This window comes from Idiotropiscis lumnitzeri, chromosome 19, assembly GCF_059441095.1.
Source record: "Idiotropiscis lumnitzeri isolate Australia: NSW breed Sydney's pygmy pipehorse chromosome 19, RoL_Ilum_1.0, whole genome shotgun sequence".
Classification (NCBI taxonomy): Eukaryota; Metazoa; Chordata; class Actinopteri; order Syngnathiformes; family Syngnathidae; genus Idiotropiscis; species Idiotropiscis lumnitzeri.
The window spans coordinates 13,739,318-13,755,702 of NC_142409.1; the positions used below are offsets into that span (position 1 = coordinate 13,739,318).

Genomic DNA, 16,385 nt, shown 5'->3' on the forward strand with positions numbered 1-16,385 from the left:
CGCCGGTCCTGAAAATAAGTCGTGCCATTGATGCAACTGTTGTTTTTCCCAGGACAGGCTGAGCAAGAGGCGTCGCTTTCCTTTCTATTTTCTCCCGTCTGTGTCTCTGCACCTGCTGACTGTCAATCAAACGCACTTTGGCCGAAGGTCAGACAGAAAGAAGACGGACGCACGGACGACCAAACTACAACTCAACATGAAGTCCGTTGCTGTGCTGCTGCTGCTTGCGCTGCTCTGGCCTGGTCAGTGCCTTGTTTTTTTTGTTTTTTTTAAATCGCTCTAGCAAAATCAGAATCAGTCGTTACCTCCAACCGGGGAGCTTGTGGTTACGCTGGAACAGTTTTGTGTGGCTTTTTCTTTTTTTTTTTTTGGGGAGTGCACTTTTATGACTGTCAGGTTTGATGCTATTATTTGTCAAATAGTTTGTAATGTGGACGCCAGCTTGTCAAAGTGCGATGAATCTGGATTTGATTCAAATGACGTCGCCGTGTTCAAGGTTGTAACATGTTGGGCTCATTTATGGCGAGGTTGTTGTTTGTTTCTGTGAGCGGAAAATGTTTGCCTTGTTGGTGGTCTGAGTCTGGCATGAGCAGTCGGGGAGGAGGAAGCAGCTGTCGCGTGAAATTGGAGCACTTGAAGGTGCTTTGTCCATGCCGTTGCTTATGGGTGTCGGCAAAAAAAAAAAAAACGTGTCCAATCTGAATGGGGGCGAGAGAAAAGCTTTTTTTTTTGTCCTTTTAAGAGCACGTTTTCGAGCCTGTGGCGTTCAGGGGCGCATGTGCTCATTTGTTTCGTGGCGTACGCAACGTGGGACGTCCGGTCGTCACGTTCATTCTCGCGTGTGCGCCTATAGTGTGCTGGTGCCGCAATGAAGAAGAGCGTCTGATCAACCACCTGTTGAAGGAGCGCGGCTACAACAAGGAACTGCGCCCCGTGGAGAGACAACAGGACGCCGTCGACGTCTACCTCGCACTCACGCTCTCAAACCTCATCTCCTTGGTACGAGCGCACACGCACGCGTTACACGGATGAGCTGTCACGTCAGCAATGCGAGCCGGAAAAAAAAATTTGCCACCGCTTTTCTAGAAAGAAGTGGACGAGACGCTGCTCACCAACGTCTGGATCGACCACGTGAGTTCTTGGAGTTGAAGTCGTCCGTCTGCCCACGCACTCGTACACTTACCGTGCTTTTCTTTTTTTTTTTGGGGTGTGCGTGCGTCAGACGTGGACGGACTACCGGCTGACGTGGAACACGAGCGTCTTTGACGGGATCAGTATGCTGCGCCTGCCGTCCAACATGGTGTGGCTCCCCGAGATCGTGCTGGAAAACAAGTGAGAGCATCGCATCGTTAGCGAGTCGGCTCAGCGCAGGCGAATCCCTCCTCCCGAAAGTTCCATTTTCCGTTGTTTTAAGCATCGGGGAATGAGCGTGTGCCTCCTTTTTCAGTAACGACGCCCAGTTTCAGGTGGCCTACTACAGCAACGTGCTGGTGACCAACACTGGGCTGTGCTACTGGTTGCCGCCCGCCATCTTCCGCTCGTCCTGCTCCATCAACGTCAACTATTTCCCCTTCGACTGGCAGAACTGCACGCTCAAGTTCACGTGAGATTGCGATCGGCGTTTTAAAGCGCAGCAGCATTCAAATTTTGGACTGTTTTTAGAGCTGCTTTCATTCATGAATGGATTCACGCAGACACTCGCACAAACGTAGAAAAGAGTGAGCGAGGGCAAAAGCAATGACATGACTAGGACAGAAAATATTGTGAATCGATCCCTCTACATGTTGACGGGACACAAATCCTAATTTTTTTTCTCTTACATTATCCATCCGATATGCAAAGATTGAAAGAAAACAAAGCAATAGTATGCCACCGTCTAGAGCAGGGGTGGGCAAACTTTTTGATTGGTGGGCCACAATGGGTTCTAAAGTGTTTTGGTAGCCTCACCTCATTGGAGAGAAAAAAACAAACCAAAACATTGAATTTGAATGAAAGTGAACAAAAGCATTGCAACAATGGATCTGGCTTTGAAAAACCACATTTAGGAAATAAAACATGAACAAGGTTTATTCATTTAATTTTTGTTTAGTTAGGCGGGTCGGATTAAAACGTTTAATGGGCCGCACGTGGCCCCCGGACCGCAGTTTGCCCACGCCCGATCTCGAGGGTAACGACGCAAATATTGTAAACGGAAGGAAAAAGAAAGCTAAAAGAGGAGGGGCTTCTTGTATATGTGCTTGGCATTCGTGGACGATCTTGGTGTCTTTTGGAAGCGACGCGCGCGTCTCCGTGTCCGCAGCTCGCTGACATACAACGCCAAAGAGATCCAAATGCTCCTGAAGACAGACATGGACGACGACGGCAACACGTGGACGGTGGAGTGGATCATCATCGACCCGGCCAGCTGGACGGGTGAGCACCTGGCGCCGGACGCCTCGCGAATCCAATTTTGTCAATTTGGCGTACGTCTGCTGCGATTGGGCGCCAGAGAACGGCGAGTGGGAGGTGATCCACCGTCCGGCCAAGAGGAACACGTACAAACACATTCCCATGGAGAGCAACAAGCACCAGGACATCACCTTCTACCTGGTCATCAAACGCAAGCCGCTCTTCTACATCGTCAACATCATCATTCCTTGCGTGCTCATCTCCTTCCTGGCCTCGCTCGTCTACTACCTGCCCGCCGACAGTCAGTTCGCAATCCGAGCGCTACGCTTCTCATGGCGGGAAGTCCTCTTCACCGTCGCGCGCTCGCTTTTGTGCGGTAGGTGGTGAGAAGATGACGTTGTCCATTTCCGTGCTCCTGGCGCAGTCTGTCTTCCTGCTCCTGATCTCTCAAAGACTTCCGGAGACGTCCATCTCCGTCCCGCTCATTGTCAAGTAAGACGCACGCGCGTTGTGTCCATGTTGCTTTTGTTTTGAGACTGTTGTCGTCTCAGGTACCTGATGTTCATCATGGTGCTGGTGACAGTGGTGGTCTTGAACTGCGTGGTGGTCCTCAACCTGCACTTTAGGAGCCCGAGCACGCACGTCATGTCAGATTGGACCAAGAGGGTAACGCGCGTTTTGTTTTTGTTTTAATTGCAACCTAATTAAAAACAACAGAAAAATCCCATCCGCGTGCTAACGCTTAGCATGGAGAGTGTGCGTTTACAACTCATGTCGGCCGCTAATATAACAATACTTGGAGGCATATAGTCTTGGTCCTCATTCTAGGTTTTTTTTTTTTTATATAAACTGCATTTCATTTATCGTTGTTTTAAAAAAAAAAAAACGCACCACAGTGGCTGCATCGCTCTTGTCGTCGAATTGATGCGTTTGGTCACAGTTGTTCCTGGAGCGACTTCCTCGCCTCCTGCTCATGTCGCGACCGGCCGAGTCGGCGCCGTTTTGGGATGGCGCCCTGCAGCGGCGCTCCAGCTCGGCGGGCTACATCGCGTCGGCCGAGGAGTACTACAGCGTCAAGTCCCGCAGCGACTTGATGTTTGAGAAGCAGTCGGTGAGACACGGGCTCATGACGCGGCCCACGCACGCCACAGGTATGCGAACGTGGACGCCGGCCAATCGCCGCGCGTGCGGCAAACCCCTTCTCATGCTTGCTTGACTTACTCGACAGGCAATTTTCTTTTGCCCCTCGTGTAAACGACATCTTTTTATCCGTCAGTGAAAAAGCTGCAGGAGGACGGCGGAGTCACCGAGCAGCTCTACGGGGAAATCAAGCCGGCGGTGGAAGGAGCAAACTACATCATCAAACACATGCGCAACAAGAACGACTACAACGAGGTGATGAGAGAGATCACTTTAGTCACGTTCACCTCAACTGAAAAGTCACTTGCACGATTTCGTGGTCAATGCAGGAGAAGGACAACTGGAGCGGCATCGCTCGCACCGTGGACCGTCTCTGCCTCTTCCTCGTTACCCCGGTGATGACCTTCGGCACCATCATCATCTTCCTCATGGGCCTCTACAACCACCCGCCGGCGCTGCCCTTCGCCGGAGACGCTCACGACTACAGGGAGGACAATGCGCGGCTGCTGTGACTTGCGCACGCACGTACAGTTATGTATTCTGCTTCCTTGAACTTGTGCGGCTTCTTTCCTTTGAAATGAATGAAAAGAGAAGCAGAAAAACAAAATATTTTCCTCACAAATGTTAAACGCGGTCAACATTTCCAACGATGTCAGGCGCCGCTTCAAAATAAAACTCTCCCTCGGCCTTTTTCAAAGTCAGGAGAGGCCCAATTTTTTGATCTTGCGATCGCCATTCAGGATTTTTGTTTTTTTCATTTTATTGTCTTGCTACAACGCACAGCATCGTACAAGGAAAAGCAAAAGTCAGAAAACCAAGAAATTGCATCACATTTCCCAACACAATCTTCATTTTTTATTCGTCGCCATCATTACAGTGCGTTCTCCCCCAAAAAAATCACATTTTTCAAACGTGCCTGTCCAATTCCTCCTCCCTGCTTTAGCTTTGGAGCGATCCGAAGCTCGGATATGATGGTGATGTTGCGTGGCACGGTTTGAAATCCTCAAATGAATGAACAAAAGCACCTGTTCCAAAACGGATATTGCACAAACAGACTTCAGAACAAAATGCCTCCCCATTTTTTTTTTTTTTGCTGTGTTTATCGGCATCTTTTCCACATCAAAAGACAGAATAGTTGCACTTTTTTTGTGTGTGTCTACTTGTTAAGAGAGGATTTTCTTCCCCCCTTAAACTTTGACCTAATCTTACAATTTGATCTTGAATTTGCTAAATAAGGCATTTCACGCACTGCTGCCGTTGGACTCGTGACGTAGTCCTTGTAAAATGCGAGCTCTTGTACTCTCAAACTTGGCATTACTCCCTTCCGAGAGGAAGTCAACGTTGGCCCTTTTTGCGTCTTTCCGGTCTTGCGGCTCGGCTCTTGCCGCCGGAGACTTTGCGCAACGTCCTCACTGCATCAAGACAACGGCTCGGTGAGGCGGACTTGAAATCCAGCCTTGATTTGTCTTAGCTCGGCTCGCTCACCTTTATGGCTCAAGAATCCCACGATGACGACACACACGACCAGGATGCAGGCGAACGATCCGATAGTGGCCAACAGTTTTCCAACATTGGAGTCTAATGGAGGGGAAAAAAGAAAAAAATTCTGGCACCGGTGACTTGAACTTTGCCTCCGTTGACCTCAAGTGACAACGATTTGTGTCTGAGGTTGCGCTGGCAAATTTGAACGGCCGGCCTTTGACTACTCACACATTTCAGGGTCAAACAGACAACAGAAAACATCATCGCCGGTGTCACTGCGGCCCGCTACCAAATTGCCGGTGTGCGGCCCAGTACCGGTCCACCGGCACCACCCGTTCTTTTGGTGGGTTGGGAGCGATCGCAAGCACGGCCGATGCGATTTACCTGCCGCCACAAGAACGTCCGTCTGCGTGACGTAGGTGACCCGACGTGTTCGGACCTCGCAGGTGTAGGTGCCCTGGTGGTCGGGCACCACGTTGGGCAGCTTGAGGTGCCGCCAAGCCGAGCGGCCGTCAAACACGTGCATCTTCCACTTCTCGGAAAGCGCCAGGCGGCTCTGCGGGCCGCTGACGTTCATGGAGAGGATGCGCTCGGAACTACGGAACCTCCAGAACAGCTCGAAGGCGTCGATCTCGCCCGGGAAGCTGCACGGAATCTTGACCTCGCTGGCGGATGTTGTGTGGATGGCATCTTGCGCAGGAAGTTTGGATGAGATTCTCTGAATTTGAAATGAGGACATCTGAAAGTGGTCGTCCGTACCTTCTATCCTGAGCCGCGTGCTTTTTTTGTCCCTCTCGCTGCTGACCTCACACATGAAGTCCACGTGGATGCTTGCGGCAGCCTTCAGTTGCATGCGGCTCTCCACCTTGTAGAAGCCCAACTGCGTCTGCCCCAGCTTGGTCTTGTTGTGCAAGAGCCCGGCTTCCGTGGCGGGCTCTGTGGACCATTCCAGCGTGGGCACCGGGTAGATGCCATCGGCCCGGCAGAACACAGCCTTGTCACTCAGCTCCATGTGGACCTCCTGGATCGGAGCTGATAACGACAACGCGTCCACATGGCGTGCACTCAAAGCGTTTGGATGAGGAAATTCAGCTGTATGATGCCAACCGTTTGGTATGTGACATTTGTGGAGGAGCGACGTCTGCTTTTGCTCCAAATAGTTTTGCCAAAATCGCACGAAACGCTGCGACAAGATGTGTGCAAAGCTTCCGCTTTGACTTCTGCACTTGCGCATGTTTGATTTCACTTATTGTGAATCAACAAGAAACTGGCCTGGCTCCAAAATGAAGTCTATTGCGATAATCCAACCTTGACGTGATGAGAGCAACGATTACCATTTCAAAAGTCTGCTGCGTTGGGAAAAAGTCTTCAAAAAATTGACCTTAAGTTCGGCGCTAATTTGAAATCACTGTCCAAGTTTGAGACCGTTGGCTTCACAAAATGTGCGTCATGGCCACTGGACCAAAGGTCATTCAAGCTTTATGGTCTTTGAGTCGTCATAAAAGCGGCTGACGGAAAAAGGCGTCTTTTTCTTAAAGTGGCGCCGTCACACACAAAACAGTGCAAGCTAACACAATTGGAAAAGCAGCCACCCTGAAAGTGAACCCTGTGGAACCCCGGGAGGCAGCAAAGCCGAGCGACCGAGCTTCCAAACATTGCTGGCGTTTGTGACCGGTTGCACGGGACGGTTTGCGGGCTCACCTTCCACATGGAGGTTGACGAAGGACTCCCGACTGTCTCGGAAGGTTCCCACATAGCACTTGTACCTCCCCTCATCTTGGAGCGCCACGTCCTTCAGCAGCAGAGATGCGTTCCCTTCTGTGATGTTTTCCTTAAACAAGGACGTTCTTTCCCTGAAGTGCTTGTCCTGATTGGCCAGCTGGTCCATGTCGTAGTAGAAGGAGTGCACCTGAACCTGAATGTCCCTGGGGGCCTCCCGGATCCAGTGGATGACCACATCATCGCCGACGGGGAAGCTCGCCGCTAAAATGCAGCTCGTATTCCAACGACACCAAACATCAGTGACGTCTGCAAACATATCACCGTCAAGCCAAAGGGAAAGTATGTGTGAAGCGCACCCAAACAATAAAGAGTGCCGACATCCACAAAATGAGGACATTCTGGGGTCAAAAGACAGCAGACAGTTGTGAAGGTCTTGCTTACCTCCGCCGATCAGATGCCCGAGAAAGTGGGCGACCACGAGACCCGCCGTCGCTGTCCTCATCGCGACTGCAACTTGCTCATTGGCAACGACACGACAACGCGGAAACAAAACCGAGGCGAAGTTAACCGGCGGCATTCCTCTTGCTTGCAGCTCTATTTGAATTTTAGTTTCTATTTCGTTTTTTAGTTGACTTTTTTTTTTTATGTTACTTTTGAGGGCAGCTGAGTTCGTTTTCATTAGTTTGACTTTTTTAAAGACACTGGCAAAATTAGAAAACCTCCATGGTAGGTATTCGATATTGGAAATATTTCCAAAACATTTTTACAACTGACCTGATTTGAGTTTTTCTACATTTGAGTCGTCTTTCAAACGAGAGTTGAACTGTCCACAAACTTTGAATTACGAGAAGCTTCTAAATTTAGAAGTTCAGCAGTATATTATATATTTTTTTTAATGCTGTACACATTTTTTCCTATTTGAAACAAAAAATAAAAGAAAGCTTTTTTCCTGAGTGATGCATTTCGGGCTGAGAGCAGGTGAGCCCTTCAAGGCAAAAGAAAATCGCCAACTCGTCTCCTCGTAGCGACGTCATTTGCCGGCTCTTCTCCTATTGGCTGCTGCTTGATGACGTCATTGACATACAAAGAGGACTCCAACTCCCGGGCGACCGTTCGACCTTTCTTTCACGGCCGATGTCCGTGCAGTTTTATTGAGAAACATTTCAAATCGACCTTGTATTCGATTCATTGCCAAAGACGAAAATAAAAAGCCATTTTTGCCATGAAACTGCATCGCTCTCATTTATTGTCACAAAATGCAAATCTCTGGCGTTGAGCACAAACTGTCCACTTCAGGAAACCACCAACATTTTTCAACATAAGTCAGTGATGTTGAAAAAGAAAATACATTTGCGGTGACTGACCAATAGTATCTATTTGTGAGAAAAGATATTCAATCGATCACACGTTTTAAAGAATAATGTCATCTTTCCGAAAAGTCATATTGTTATGTTCATCTATTTTTGAGATGCATTTGTTCACGTCTAACTTTGATTTCAAAATGAATGATTCTACCTTTGTCTTTTTTCTGCAAAAATCTAGAATTCTCGGAATAGATCAACCTTTTTCCTCTTTTTATTGTTACATGAGTTATGTTTGATTTACTGTTGCCCAAAACGTTGAAAAGAGCGCAGACGTGGAGATGTCGCTTGTATTTGCGTCTGTCACGATGACTGACGCGGATGAAGATGATGTTTCAAAAGAAACTTCTACTTCTCGTCGTCTCCTTTGCGATTTGCAGTCCAGCAACGTCCTCACTGGAGGAAAACAAAAAGACCGCCGTTGACACTTTCGGGCACGTCTCTCCTCAGTCTGGCCGACTTACTTTTCCAGCACAGAAAACCGACGAAGCTGAGCCACTTAGCCGCCAAGAAAACGTGCAAGGCAAACTTTGTGTACAGTTGCAAAAGCATCGGGTCTGAAAGACAAAAGAATGGAACCGTGAGACAATTACAGTCGATATGCGTGACCCGCCCCTATATGACGTCATTTGCGAGTGTGACACAACGTCGGCTAAGGTTTGCTTTGTGCGACTGCTGCTACGCGCTCTTAAAAACGGATTTCGCTTTTTGGCATGTTGCTCACCTGCTGGGACGAGCACGTCAGTCTGCGTGATGCAGGTGACCTGATCTGTTCGAACCTCGCAGGTGGACCCGGCCTGGTGCTCAGGCAGCGCGCTGGGCAGGCGAAGGTGACGCCACGCTGTGCGCTCGTCGGCCACGGAGCTTCTCCACTTGTCCCAAACCTCCAGATGCAGTTGCAGACCTTTCATGCTCATCAACAAGATGGGCTCCGGGCGACCCGTCTTCCAGATGAGCTCGAAGGCGTCCACCTCGGGCGGGAAAGTGCACGGAACTTTCACCTCGCTGCCCAACGATGCATGGATGCGAGCTAACAGGAGAGAATGTGTGGTTCGCGGTTGCACTTTCTCACTGGCTTTGGATGACAACTTCTGGACCTTCTTTTCGGAGTCGAGCTTTTTTGCTCTTGCCCTCATTGCTGTCCCCGTCGGCGGTCCCGCTCGTCACTTGCAACCAGCTCTCCACGTCATAAGAGCCCGACCGCGTTTGCTCCATCTTGGTTTTGAAAAAAAAAGCCCGGCGTCCGAGGGGGTCCGAGGGGGGTCTGTAGACCAGGCCAGCGAGGGGATCGGGTTGCAGCCTTTAGCCCGGCAAAAAACGCTCTCGTCGCTGAGCTCCATGTGGATCTCCTGAATGGCGACTGACGACCGGGCAGCAACAATTTGGATCAGCTTCAGAGACGCACGACGATCATGAAGCTGCTGCTTACCTCCACAGGCCAGATGCAACAAGAAGGGGGGCGACCACCGAACCCACCGCCCCCGACGTCGTCGTCCTCATCGTGACTCCAACAAGTGGCAGTCACAATGAAAACAAAACAGAGGCGAAGTTAACTGGCAGCATTCCTCTTGCTTGTTTCCTCGTGTTTTGTTTTTGACGTCACGCGCGCACACCCGCTTATTCTCATTTCTTTGAATTTGCCTGACGCAAAATATGAAATCATTTTCCCGCTCATCTCTTCACGGTCACACTTGCTATCGTCATATGAACTAAATGCAAGAATTTCTGCATGGTTAATGTGGTTCTTTGGCAAAGCTAAATGGATTAAAAAAATGCAACTATGATGCCACTTTGAGAAGATTTCTTTGTAGTATTTTAACAACAAACATTCAAGCACAGCACCGCTTTAGCAAACTGATGAGAAGAATCAAAATGCAAACTCGCTTATCACTCTTTGTGTATAATGTGCAAAAAAAAACAAAACAAGGTAAACAAGTGCAGCTCTTCATGAAGACCAGAGCGCCAATAAAAGCAATGTGGAAAATAGGAACATTGTTTTGAAGCAGGAATCAAGTCCTGTCTTTAGTTGAGAACAAAAATCACGTTCAAGCAGTTTTGAACTTCACTTTTTTGCCTTGTGTGTATTCGGACTATCTTAGAAAAAGTACAACTTTGTTCTTGTCATGATGAAAACATTTTCAATTCTCTCATTTCAAACTTTGTTCACGAAAAACAATGATTGCAACGTGACTTTTTCTTCTCGCATTTTAATTTCTACAGCATTTGTGCAATTGGTGTTGGGGATGGGAAAAATGTCTCGCTCGCACCCAAAACCAAAAAAAAGGGAGAAGAGAGCCAACCGCTGCTGCGTGAGCACTCAAAGTAAAGCTCAAGGACGATTTCAACTGTCACTTTGGTGCGCGTTGCCGTTGTCGTCCGAGTTGCTTTCTGAAGTGGTCGCCGACGACCCGTTTTGGTTGCCCACCGCATCCATGACTGGAGAAAAGAAAAAGAGCTCGTTGGCGATCTGCTTTCACGCAAGCTAGCTTCGCTCGGCCCACTCACGTCTTTTGAGGAGGCATCCCACAACGCCGAAGGACGTGAGAATGAAGAAAGCCAAGATGCAGAGGATCACCATCAGAACCGACGGAAGCTTCGACCCTGATGGAGAGCACACGGGACGCGTTTTTCCTCTGACTCGAGACTGGCGCTGCTGCAACTTACCTGCCGCCACAAGAACGTCCGTCTGCGTGACGTAGGTGACCCGACGTGTTCGGACCTCGCAGGTGTAGGTGCCCTGGTGGTCGGGCACCACGTTGGGCAGCTTGAGGTGCCGCCAAGCCGAGCGGCCGTCAAACACGTGCATCTTCCACTTCTCGGAAAGCGCCAGGCGGCGCTGCGGGCCGCTCACGTTCATGGAGAGGATGCGCTCGGAACTACGGAACCTCCAGAACAGCTCGAAGGCGTCGATCTCGCCCGGGAAGCTGCACGGAATCTTGATCTCGCCGCCGCTCTCCGTGCGGATGGGTTCTGCCGAGCGGGTTTGGATTCAAAGATGTCGAAGTTGACAGTAGTGGTGTTCGGGAAGGTTCGGATGAGGTGGTCTTACCTTCGTTCTTGAAGCGAGCGCTTCTGCTGCTCATTTCGTTGCCGACGTCGCATATAAATTCCACACCGATGCTTCCGGCGACCTTCAGTTCCATCGAGCTCTCCACGTCATAGAACTCCAATTGCGTCTGCTCCACCTTCGTCCTGTTGTAGAAGAGCCCGGCGGCCGATGGGGGGACGATGGACCAGACCAGAGCGGGCTCCGGGTAGATGCCCTCAGCCCGGCAGAACACAATCTGTTCGCTCATTTCCATGTGGACCTCCCGCACCGGAGCTGACAGCCAAACGACGACAAGACCGGCGCCGCGTCAATTTCCAGGAGCCGTGCGTCACACGTTTTGGCGTACCTTTCACATCCAGGACCACGATGGCCGACTCCATCGTGGCGAGTCGCTTCATGGTGACGCAGTGGTACTTCCCGCGGTCCCTCGGCGTGACGTTCCTGAGAATAAGCGTGGCGTTTCCCTCCAGGACGTGCTCCGCATAAAGACTGGTTCTGTTCTTGTACCGGTCCACCGCTGAATTGTGGCCCACGACAAAACTTGTGTTCCCGTAGCGCGTGCAACTCACTACTGCCTTAGAGCGGTACCACATCACCCGAGCGCCCTCGCCGTCCGAATCGAAGTCGCAGGGAAGAATGCACTCGGAGGAGGCCAGGCAGGTGACGTTCAACTCTGCCAAGCACAGACAGGCCAACAAGGTCGTGGTCAGCGTTCGGGCGCATGTTGCATGTTGGGTGCACACCTAATGAAGCTAACATGCTAACAGTTGCAAGTTGAACACAGAACCTCAGAAGTGGTTTTTCATATTGCATTTGATGTACCTAATGAAGTGACCCCCCCCCCCCCCCAATATTCGACCCACACTCACGTTTGGTCGCAGAACAAAAGGAGAAGGTCCACACGAAAAGGAGCGAGCACAAAAATACCGCTGCCATGCTTGTTTTTTTCCAAATGAGATTACTTTCATTTTTGAGTGGACCAACAAGATTGACTGCTCTGTTCACGGAACGTGAAATGGTGAGCCAATAAGACGCGAGATGACTTGATTTGTGTCATAATTGTCAACTTCAACATCAAATTCAAGTCTTGCGCAGCTGTTAGCAACATAACATGCCAGGGTACGCTGGAAAAAAAATATGATTACATTTATACAATTTTAGCTCGTCAAGTAGATGCACAAAATAAAATCATCGCGATCCAGATACTATACATCACTTGAAAAATTATCTGGATCTAAACGGTTTTATTTTGTGCAACCATTTGAGGAAATTAAATTGTGTAAATTTTTTTTTTGTGTACTTTTGGGGTTTTCTCGCCCTCCACACGCATGGAAAGCGTTGACGTCTTTACTCACTTAGTTGTATTGTTCCCTGGTTATTTCTGTGAGTCGAGCCACCCAAGCTTTATTTAAAAAAAAAAAAAATACAATTTAAAAAAAAACAACCTTTACTTTGAAGGAAGCGGTTCCGGAGGAAGCAGTTGTCAAGCTTCCGGTGTGTTCGCTAAGTGCTGCTAGCTTTCTGCACTCGGATGCGCTCACTGTCCGACTGCACTCGAGCTGCTTCACGAGTTGTTCGCTCGGTCCCGGAGCTCAAAGAAGCCGAGCAGCTTCCACTCCGGAGCCCCCCCAACTTTCAGGTCACCTCCTAAGCCTCGGGACCCCCACCCCCCACCAACCACCACCACCCCGGTCATCAGGATGAACCCCCAGTGTGCCCGCTGCGGGAAGGTTGTTTACCCGACTGAGAAAGTCAGCTGCCTGGACAAGGTGGGCACTTTTTTGCAAATCATCCAAATGATTAGATCTACGTGCTGTTATTAATGAAATTCAACAAACAAGCTTTTATTTGCACGTTTGAAATGGCGAAGACGTTCACGGTTGAATAGTAGAGGCGTTAAAATGAAAAAAAAAGAAGCAAAGTGTATTCATCATAATTGACGTGCATCATTTCGTCATTCAAAAAAAAAACAAAAACGTATTCTCTGTCCCTAAAAATGTTTTACAAGCTTTAGGTAGCCATAAACATGCAGAAACATTTATCAAGCATTTGTTTATTAAAATCAGTATCTTCATTTTTAATCCCATTAAATGATTAAATTGTTTCATTTTACATAAATTAAAATAAAGCCAAAGGAGCATTTTCGGTTCATTAAACTGCGTTTTGTTAGCAAATTAGTGTAGAACTAGAGAAGAACTAAATTGTGCACTGTATATACTGATGCAAACTTTATTTTCTGCATGTTTGAAATGAAAAAAAAAACCCAGACTTTTTCCACTTTTAAGAGAAAAGCTTGATTTTCTTGATTTTATCAGCTGCTAATTCTTTTGCCCAAATCTTAAAAAAAAAAGTTCTTTTCAAGCTTTCAATGTCTTGTTTTTGTTCGAACTGCTTATGTACTTACAGTATATCAGCTGATGAAGATTATTAGACAATCCTTTGCAAAATGCTGCTGCAGTGCACGCACACACACACAGACGCCCACGCACACACACACGCACGCACGCAGGCCAGTCCACTAAATCAATGGCAGTTGCTTGTTGACTAAACATAAAAGAAATAGTAAATTACACGTGTATTTATTACGAACAGGTTGCCCACGCTAGCTTAATGCTAACACAGAATGGTAAACACCATAGATGGGCTAACTGATGGCATCTAAATGGCAGAGGTTTAACCCTTTAATGAATTGATATGTGAAGCAAACCATAGACAAATTATATAATGATAAGAACAAGCATGTATTCTTTATCCTCAGTAAAGATAATCTGTATAGCTGTATTATACTGCCCTCAGGTGGCACACCAGAAGGAGCGGCACAATGTTCATTCAGGTGAAATAAAAAGTTGGATAAAAAAGATTTGAATCTTGACATTATATTTAAATATATCATTACTTTATAGAATGCTATTTATCCCATGAATAAATGTCGTTTGTGGGGTTTGGAAATGCGTTAAAATAATACCATTTGTTTCAATTTCCATTTGGAGGAAAAAAAAAAGAAAGTCTTTGCATCTTGAGCATCACATGCATAAATGATGATGTTGATGAATTATTAAGCCTCGTCAAGCGTCTGCTACGAGCGGCGTCGGATGACACGACAGCAGCACCGAGGCGGCGAGCAAACGTTAAGCGCGTTCATCGCCATCTGAATGAGACGCACAAAGCTCGTAGAAATGTTCAAGTGTGTCTTGTAATACCTCCTTGCGCCACTGGAGGTGAGAGTGAGTCAGTGACGCAATAAACAAGCTGCTGGTTTGACTCACCTGTTGCTGCTTACTCAGCCTGTTGCCATGACAACATACCAGGAACTTTCTAGAAAAAGCATCTCCAAAACCTTTATACTGATTTGAGTTCAATTTTGGAAAAAAAAGAAGAGGCGGCATTTTCAAATTTTGCTCCTAACCTTTGTCATCTCATTTCACTTTGGACTGCTCTGCTCTAGAATGTTCCTTGGAGGGAGAATGGTCGAAACACAGGAAGGCTAGATTGTAGCAGCAATTGTGTATTTCTAAACAATGCCTGTGTGTGTGTGTGTGTGTGTGTAGAACTGGCACAAAGGCTGCTTCCACTGTGAGGTTTGCAAGATGACCCTGAACATGAAGAACTACAAAGGTTACGACAAGAAGCCCTACTGCAACGCGTGAGTCTGCCCGTCGCACGCGTTGCCACGCATGACGTCATACGTGACGTCACACAGTACGCGACATGCATGACATTATTTGTTGCCATTGCAAATGACACATGACATGATTCATGTCCTTAAAACTGACATCAGACCGTACGTGACGTGACGTCATCAGACATACGTTTAGCTTCCGTGGCGCATGGCATGCAAGATGTTTAGAACTCGGATCCGCATCACGAGCCGTGTTTGCTGCGGGAGCTTTATGGAGATTTGTTCAAGCGGACATTTTTCACGCTTCATTCTATTTCCTTGAGTGAGCTTCTGTCATGTGAACTCGTTGAGAGGGAAATTACAAAGTCAATGGAGTGTCCGTGTGTGTGTTTCTATTGTGAATGAGTGACAAACACGCAACCTCAGTCCTCGCTTTGAAAATGACGAAAGTGAGAATGGCAACACCGTGAAGAAGCGGTTGGCACGTCTGCCTCCCGGTTCTCCGCTTCATGTGTGTCATTTGCTTGCTGCCCGTGTGCTCTCGTGGCTTTTTCCACGTCCCAAAGTCACGTTTGCACGTTGGCCTCGTCGTACGGCAAAAAAGTGCCCCTCTGTTTCAATGTGAGCGGGGTGACGCACACGCGTTCTTTGTTTCTCGGCCTTTTCCCGACAATTGTCGGCGCGCGCACCCGCTGGTTCCTTAAGCCCCGCCCACTGGGCATTTTGATGCTGTGACTTTATTTAGAGCAGCATACAAAGCTGCATCCTGCCACATTGTTTGCACAAGTTGCAGATGGCATCAAATGGATGCGGCCGATGATGTCACTCTTTGGACGTTATTCATGACATGGCGTCACACTTTCCATCCATTCAATCTCCTACGTAAAGAAATACATGACTGGATGTCAAAAAGACAAATCCAAATCAATGGAAAGAAACTTTTTTTCCCGTGCGATTGGCCGGTCGTATTCATGCGTCGGTTGTGTGCCTTTAAGGGGCGCGGCCTAGCGAGGGACGTCAGCAGCTCCTCGCCAGTGTTGCCATTTTGTCCGCGGCCGCTCGTCTCTTTGGATCCACCTCGTCAAGCATTTCATTTAATTTTTAATGACACCTTGCGTGTGCAGACATTATCCCAAGACGTCCTTCACCACCGTGGCTGACACGCCGGAGAACCTGCGACTGAGGCAGCAGAGCCAGCTGCAGAGCCAGGTCCGTAAATCTCAAGCTGAAATCGATCCATGAGAAAGAAATGACGGTGAGTGGCGTTCGCCCGACGCAGGTGAAGTACAAGAAAGATTTTGAGGAGAGCAAAGGTCGAGGCTTCAGCACGGTGTCCGACACGCCTGAGATGCAACGACTGAGACGCACTCAGGAGCACATCAGTAACGTATGAAACACGCGCACGTGCGCTGACGGTTATCGGCAAAAGTCGACACACCCTTTTCTTGCGAGCCCAATGTTGGCCGCTCACTTGCACAACTCAAATCCAATGCCGTCGCGAGGGGGACAGTCCAAAGAAACTACTGGGACCGTGCGGTTGCACAAGTGCGCACACCCTCTTCCAAGTCGCCGGTACTCGATTCACTTGAGTTACAGTTGCAGTCTCTGAGTTACATTTATGTTA

The 16,385-nt window shown here is 48.4% G+C and overlaps 5 protein-coding genes across 7 annotated transcripts; 2 read left to right on the forward strand and 3 right to left on the reverse strand.

The window, feature by feature from the left end:
• Positions 1 to 53: 53 nt before the first annotated feature.
• Positions 54 to 7,415, forward strand: chrnd (cholinergic receptor, nicotinic, delta (muscle)). Of its 2 annotated transcripts, XM_088282500.1 has the most exons (12): positions 54 to 242; positions 854 to 999; positions 1,087 to 1,131; positions 1,223 to 1,332; positions 1,448 to 1,603; positions 2,300 to 2,412; positions 2,489 to 2,689; positions 2,769 to 2,880; positions 2,940 to 3,054; positions 3,329 to 3,539; positions 3,665 to 3,783; positions 3,858 to 7,415. In XM_088282500.1, exons 1-12 carry the CDS (start codon positions 197 to 199, stop codon positions 4,038 to 4,040), a joined length of 1,557 nt encoding a protein of 518 aa, XP_088138626.1. In that variant the 5' UTR covers positions 54 to 196; the 3' UTR covers positions 4,041 to 7,415. The 2 variants fall into 2 exon arrangements, with proteins under 2 accessions (XP_088138626.1, XP_088138628.1); XM_088282502.1 differs by lacking the exon at positions 54 to 242 and having other exon boundaries at positions 856 to 999; positions 1,091 to 1,131.
• LOC148318718 (CD276 antigen-like) lies at positions 4,260 to 7,331 on the reverse strand. 2 transcript variants are annotated; one of them, XM_088282504.1, is made up of 6 exons: positions 7,174 to 7,331; positions 6,712 to 7,038; positions 5,770 to 6,042; positions 5,395 to 5,700; positions 5,014 to 5,106; positions 4,260 to 4,940 (listed from the first exon to the last, which is right to left on the reverse strand). In XM_088282504.1, the coding sequence occupies exons 1-6, from the start codon at positions 7,307 to 7,309 to the stop codon at positions 4,864 to 4,866; spliced, it is 1,212 nt and encodes a 403-aa protein (XP_088138630.1). In that variant the 5' UTR covers positions 7,310 to 7,331; the 3' UTR covers positions 4,260 to 4,863. The 2 variants fall into 2 exon arrangements, with proteins under 2 accessions (XP_088138630.1, XP_088138629.1); XM_088282503.1 differs by having other exon boundaries at positions 5,239 to 5,700.
• Positions 7,416 to 7,985: 570 nt separating the features above from the next.
• On the reverse strand, positions 7,986 to 9,019 carry LOC148318719 (uncharacterized). Its single transcript, XM_088282506.1, has 3 exons — positions 8,818 to 9,019; positions 8,558 to 8,650; positions 7,986 to 8,489 (listed from the first exon to the last, which is right to left on the reverse strand). The coding sequence occupies exons 1-3, from the start codon at positions 9,008 to 9,010 to the stop codon at positions 8,323 to 8,325; spliced, it is 453 nt and encodes a 150-aa protein (XP_088138632.1). The 5' UTR covers positions 9,011 to 9,019; the 3' UTR covers positions 7,986 to 8,322.
• Positions 9,020 to 10,280: 1,261 nt separating this feature from the next.
• On the reverse strand, positions 10,281 to 12,167 carry LOC148318720 (V-set domain-containing T-cell activation inhibitor 1-like). Its single transcript, XM_088282505.1, has 6 exons — positions 12,012 to 12,167; positions 11,489 to 11,815; positions 11,143 to 11,415; positions 10,758 to 11,063; positions 10,599 to 10,694; positions 10,281 to 10,529 (listed from the first exon to the last, which is right to left on the reverse strand). The coding sequence occupies exons 1-6, from the start codon at positions 12,076 to 12,078 to the stop codon at positions 10,435 to 10,437; spliced, it is 1,164 nt and encodes a 387-aa protein (XP_088138631.1). The 5' UTR covers positions 12,079 to 12,167; the 3' UTR covers positions 10,281 to 10,434.
• Positions 12,168 to 12,653: 486 nt separating this feature from the next.
• LOC148318721 (LIM zinc-binding domain-containing Nebulette-like) lies at positions 12,654 to 16,185 on the forward strand. Its single transcript, XM_088282496.1, has 4 exons — positions 12,654 to 12,911; positions 14,691 to 14,785; positions 15,886 to 15,970; positions 16,041 to 16,185. The coding sequence occupies exons 1-4, from the start codon at positions 12,843 to 12,845 to the stop codon at positions 16,152 to 16,154; spliced, it is 363 nt and encodes a 120-aa protein (XP_088138622.1). The 5' UTR covers positions 12,654 to 12,842; the 3' UTR covers positions 16,155 to 16,185.
• The last annotated feature ends 200 nt before the right edge of the window (positions 16,186 to 16,385 follow it).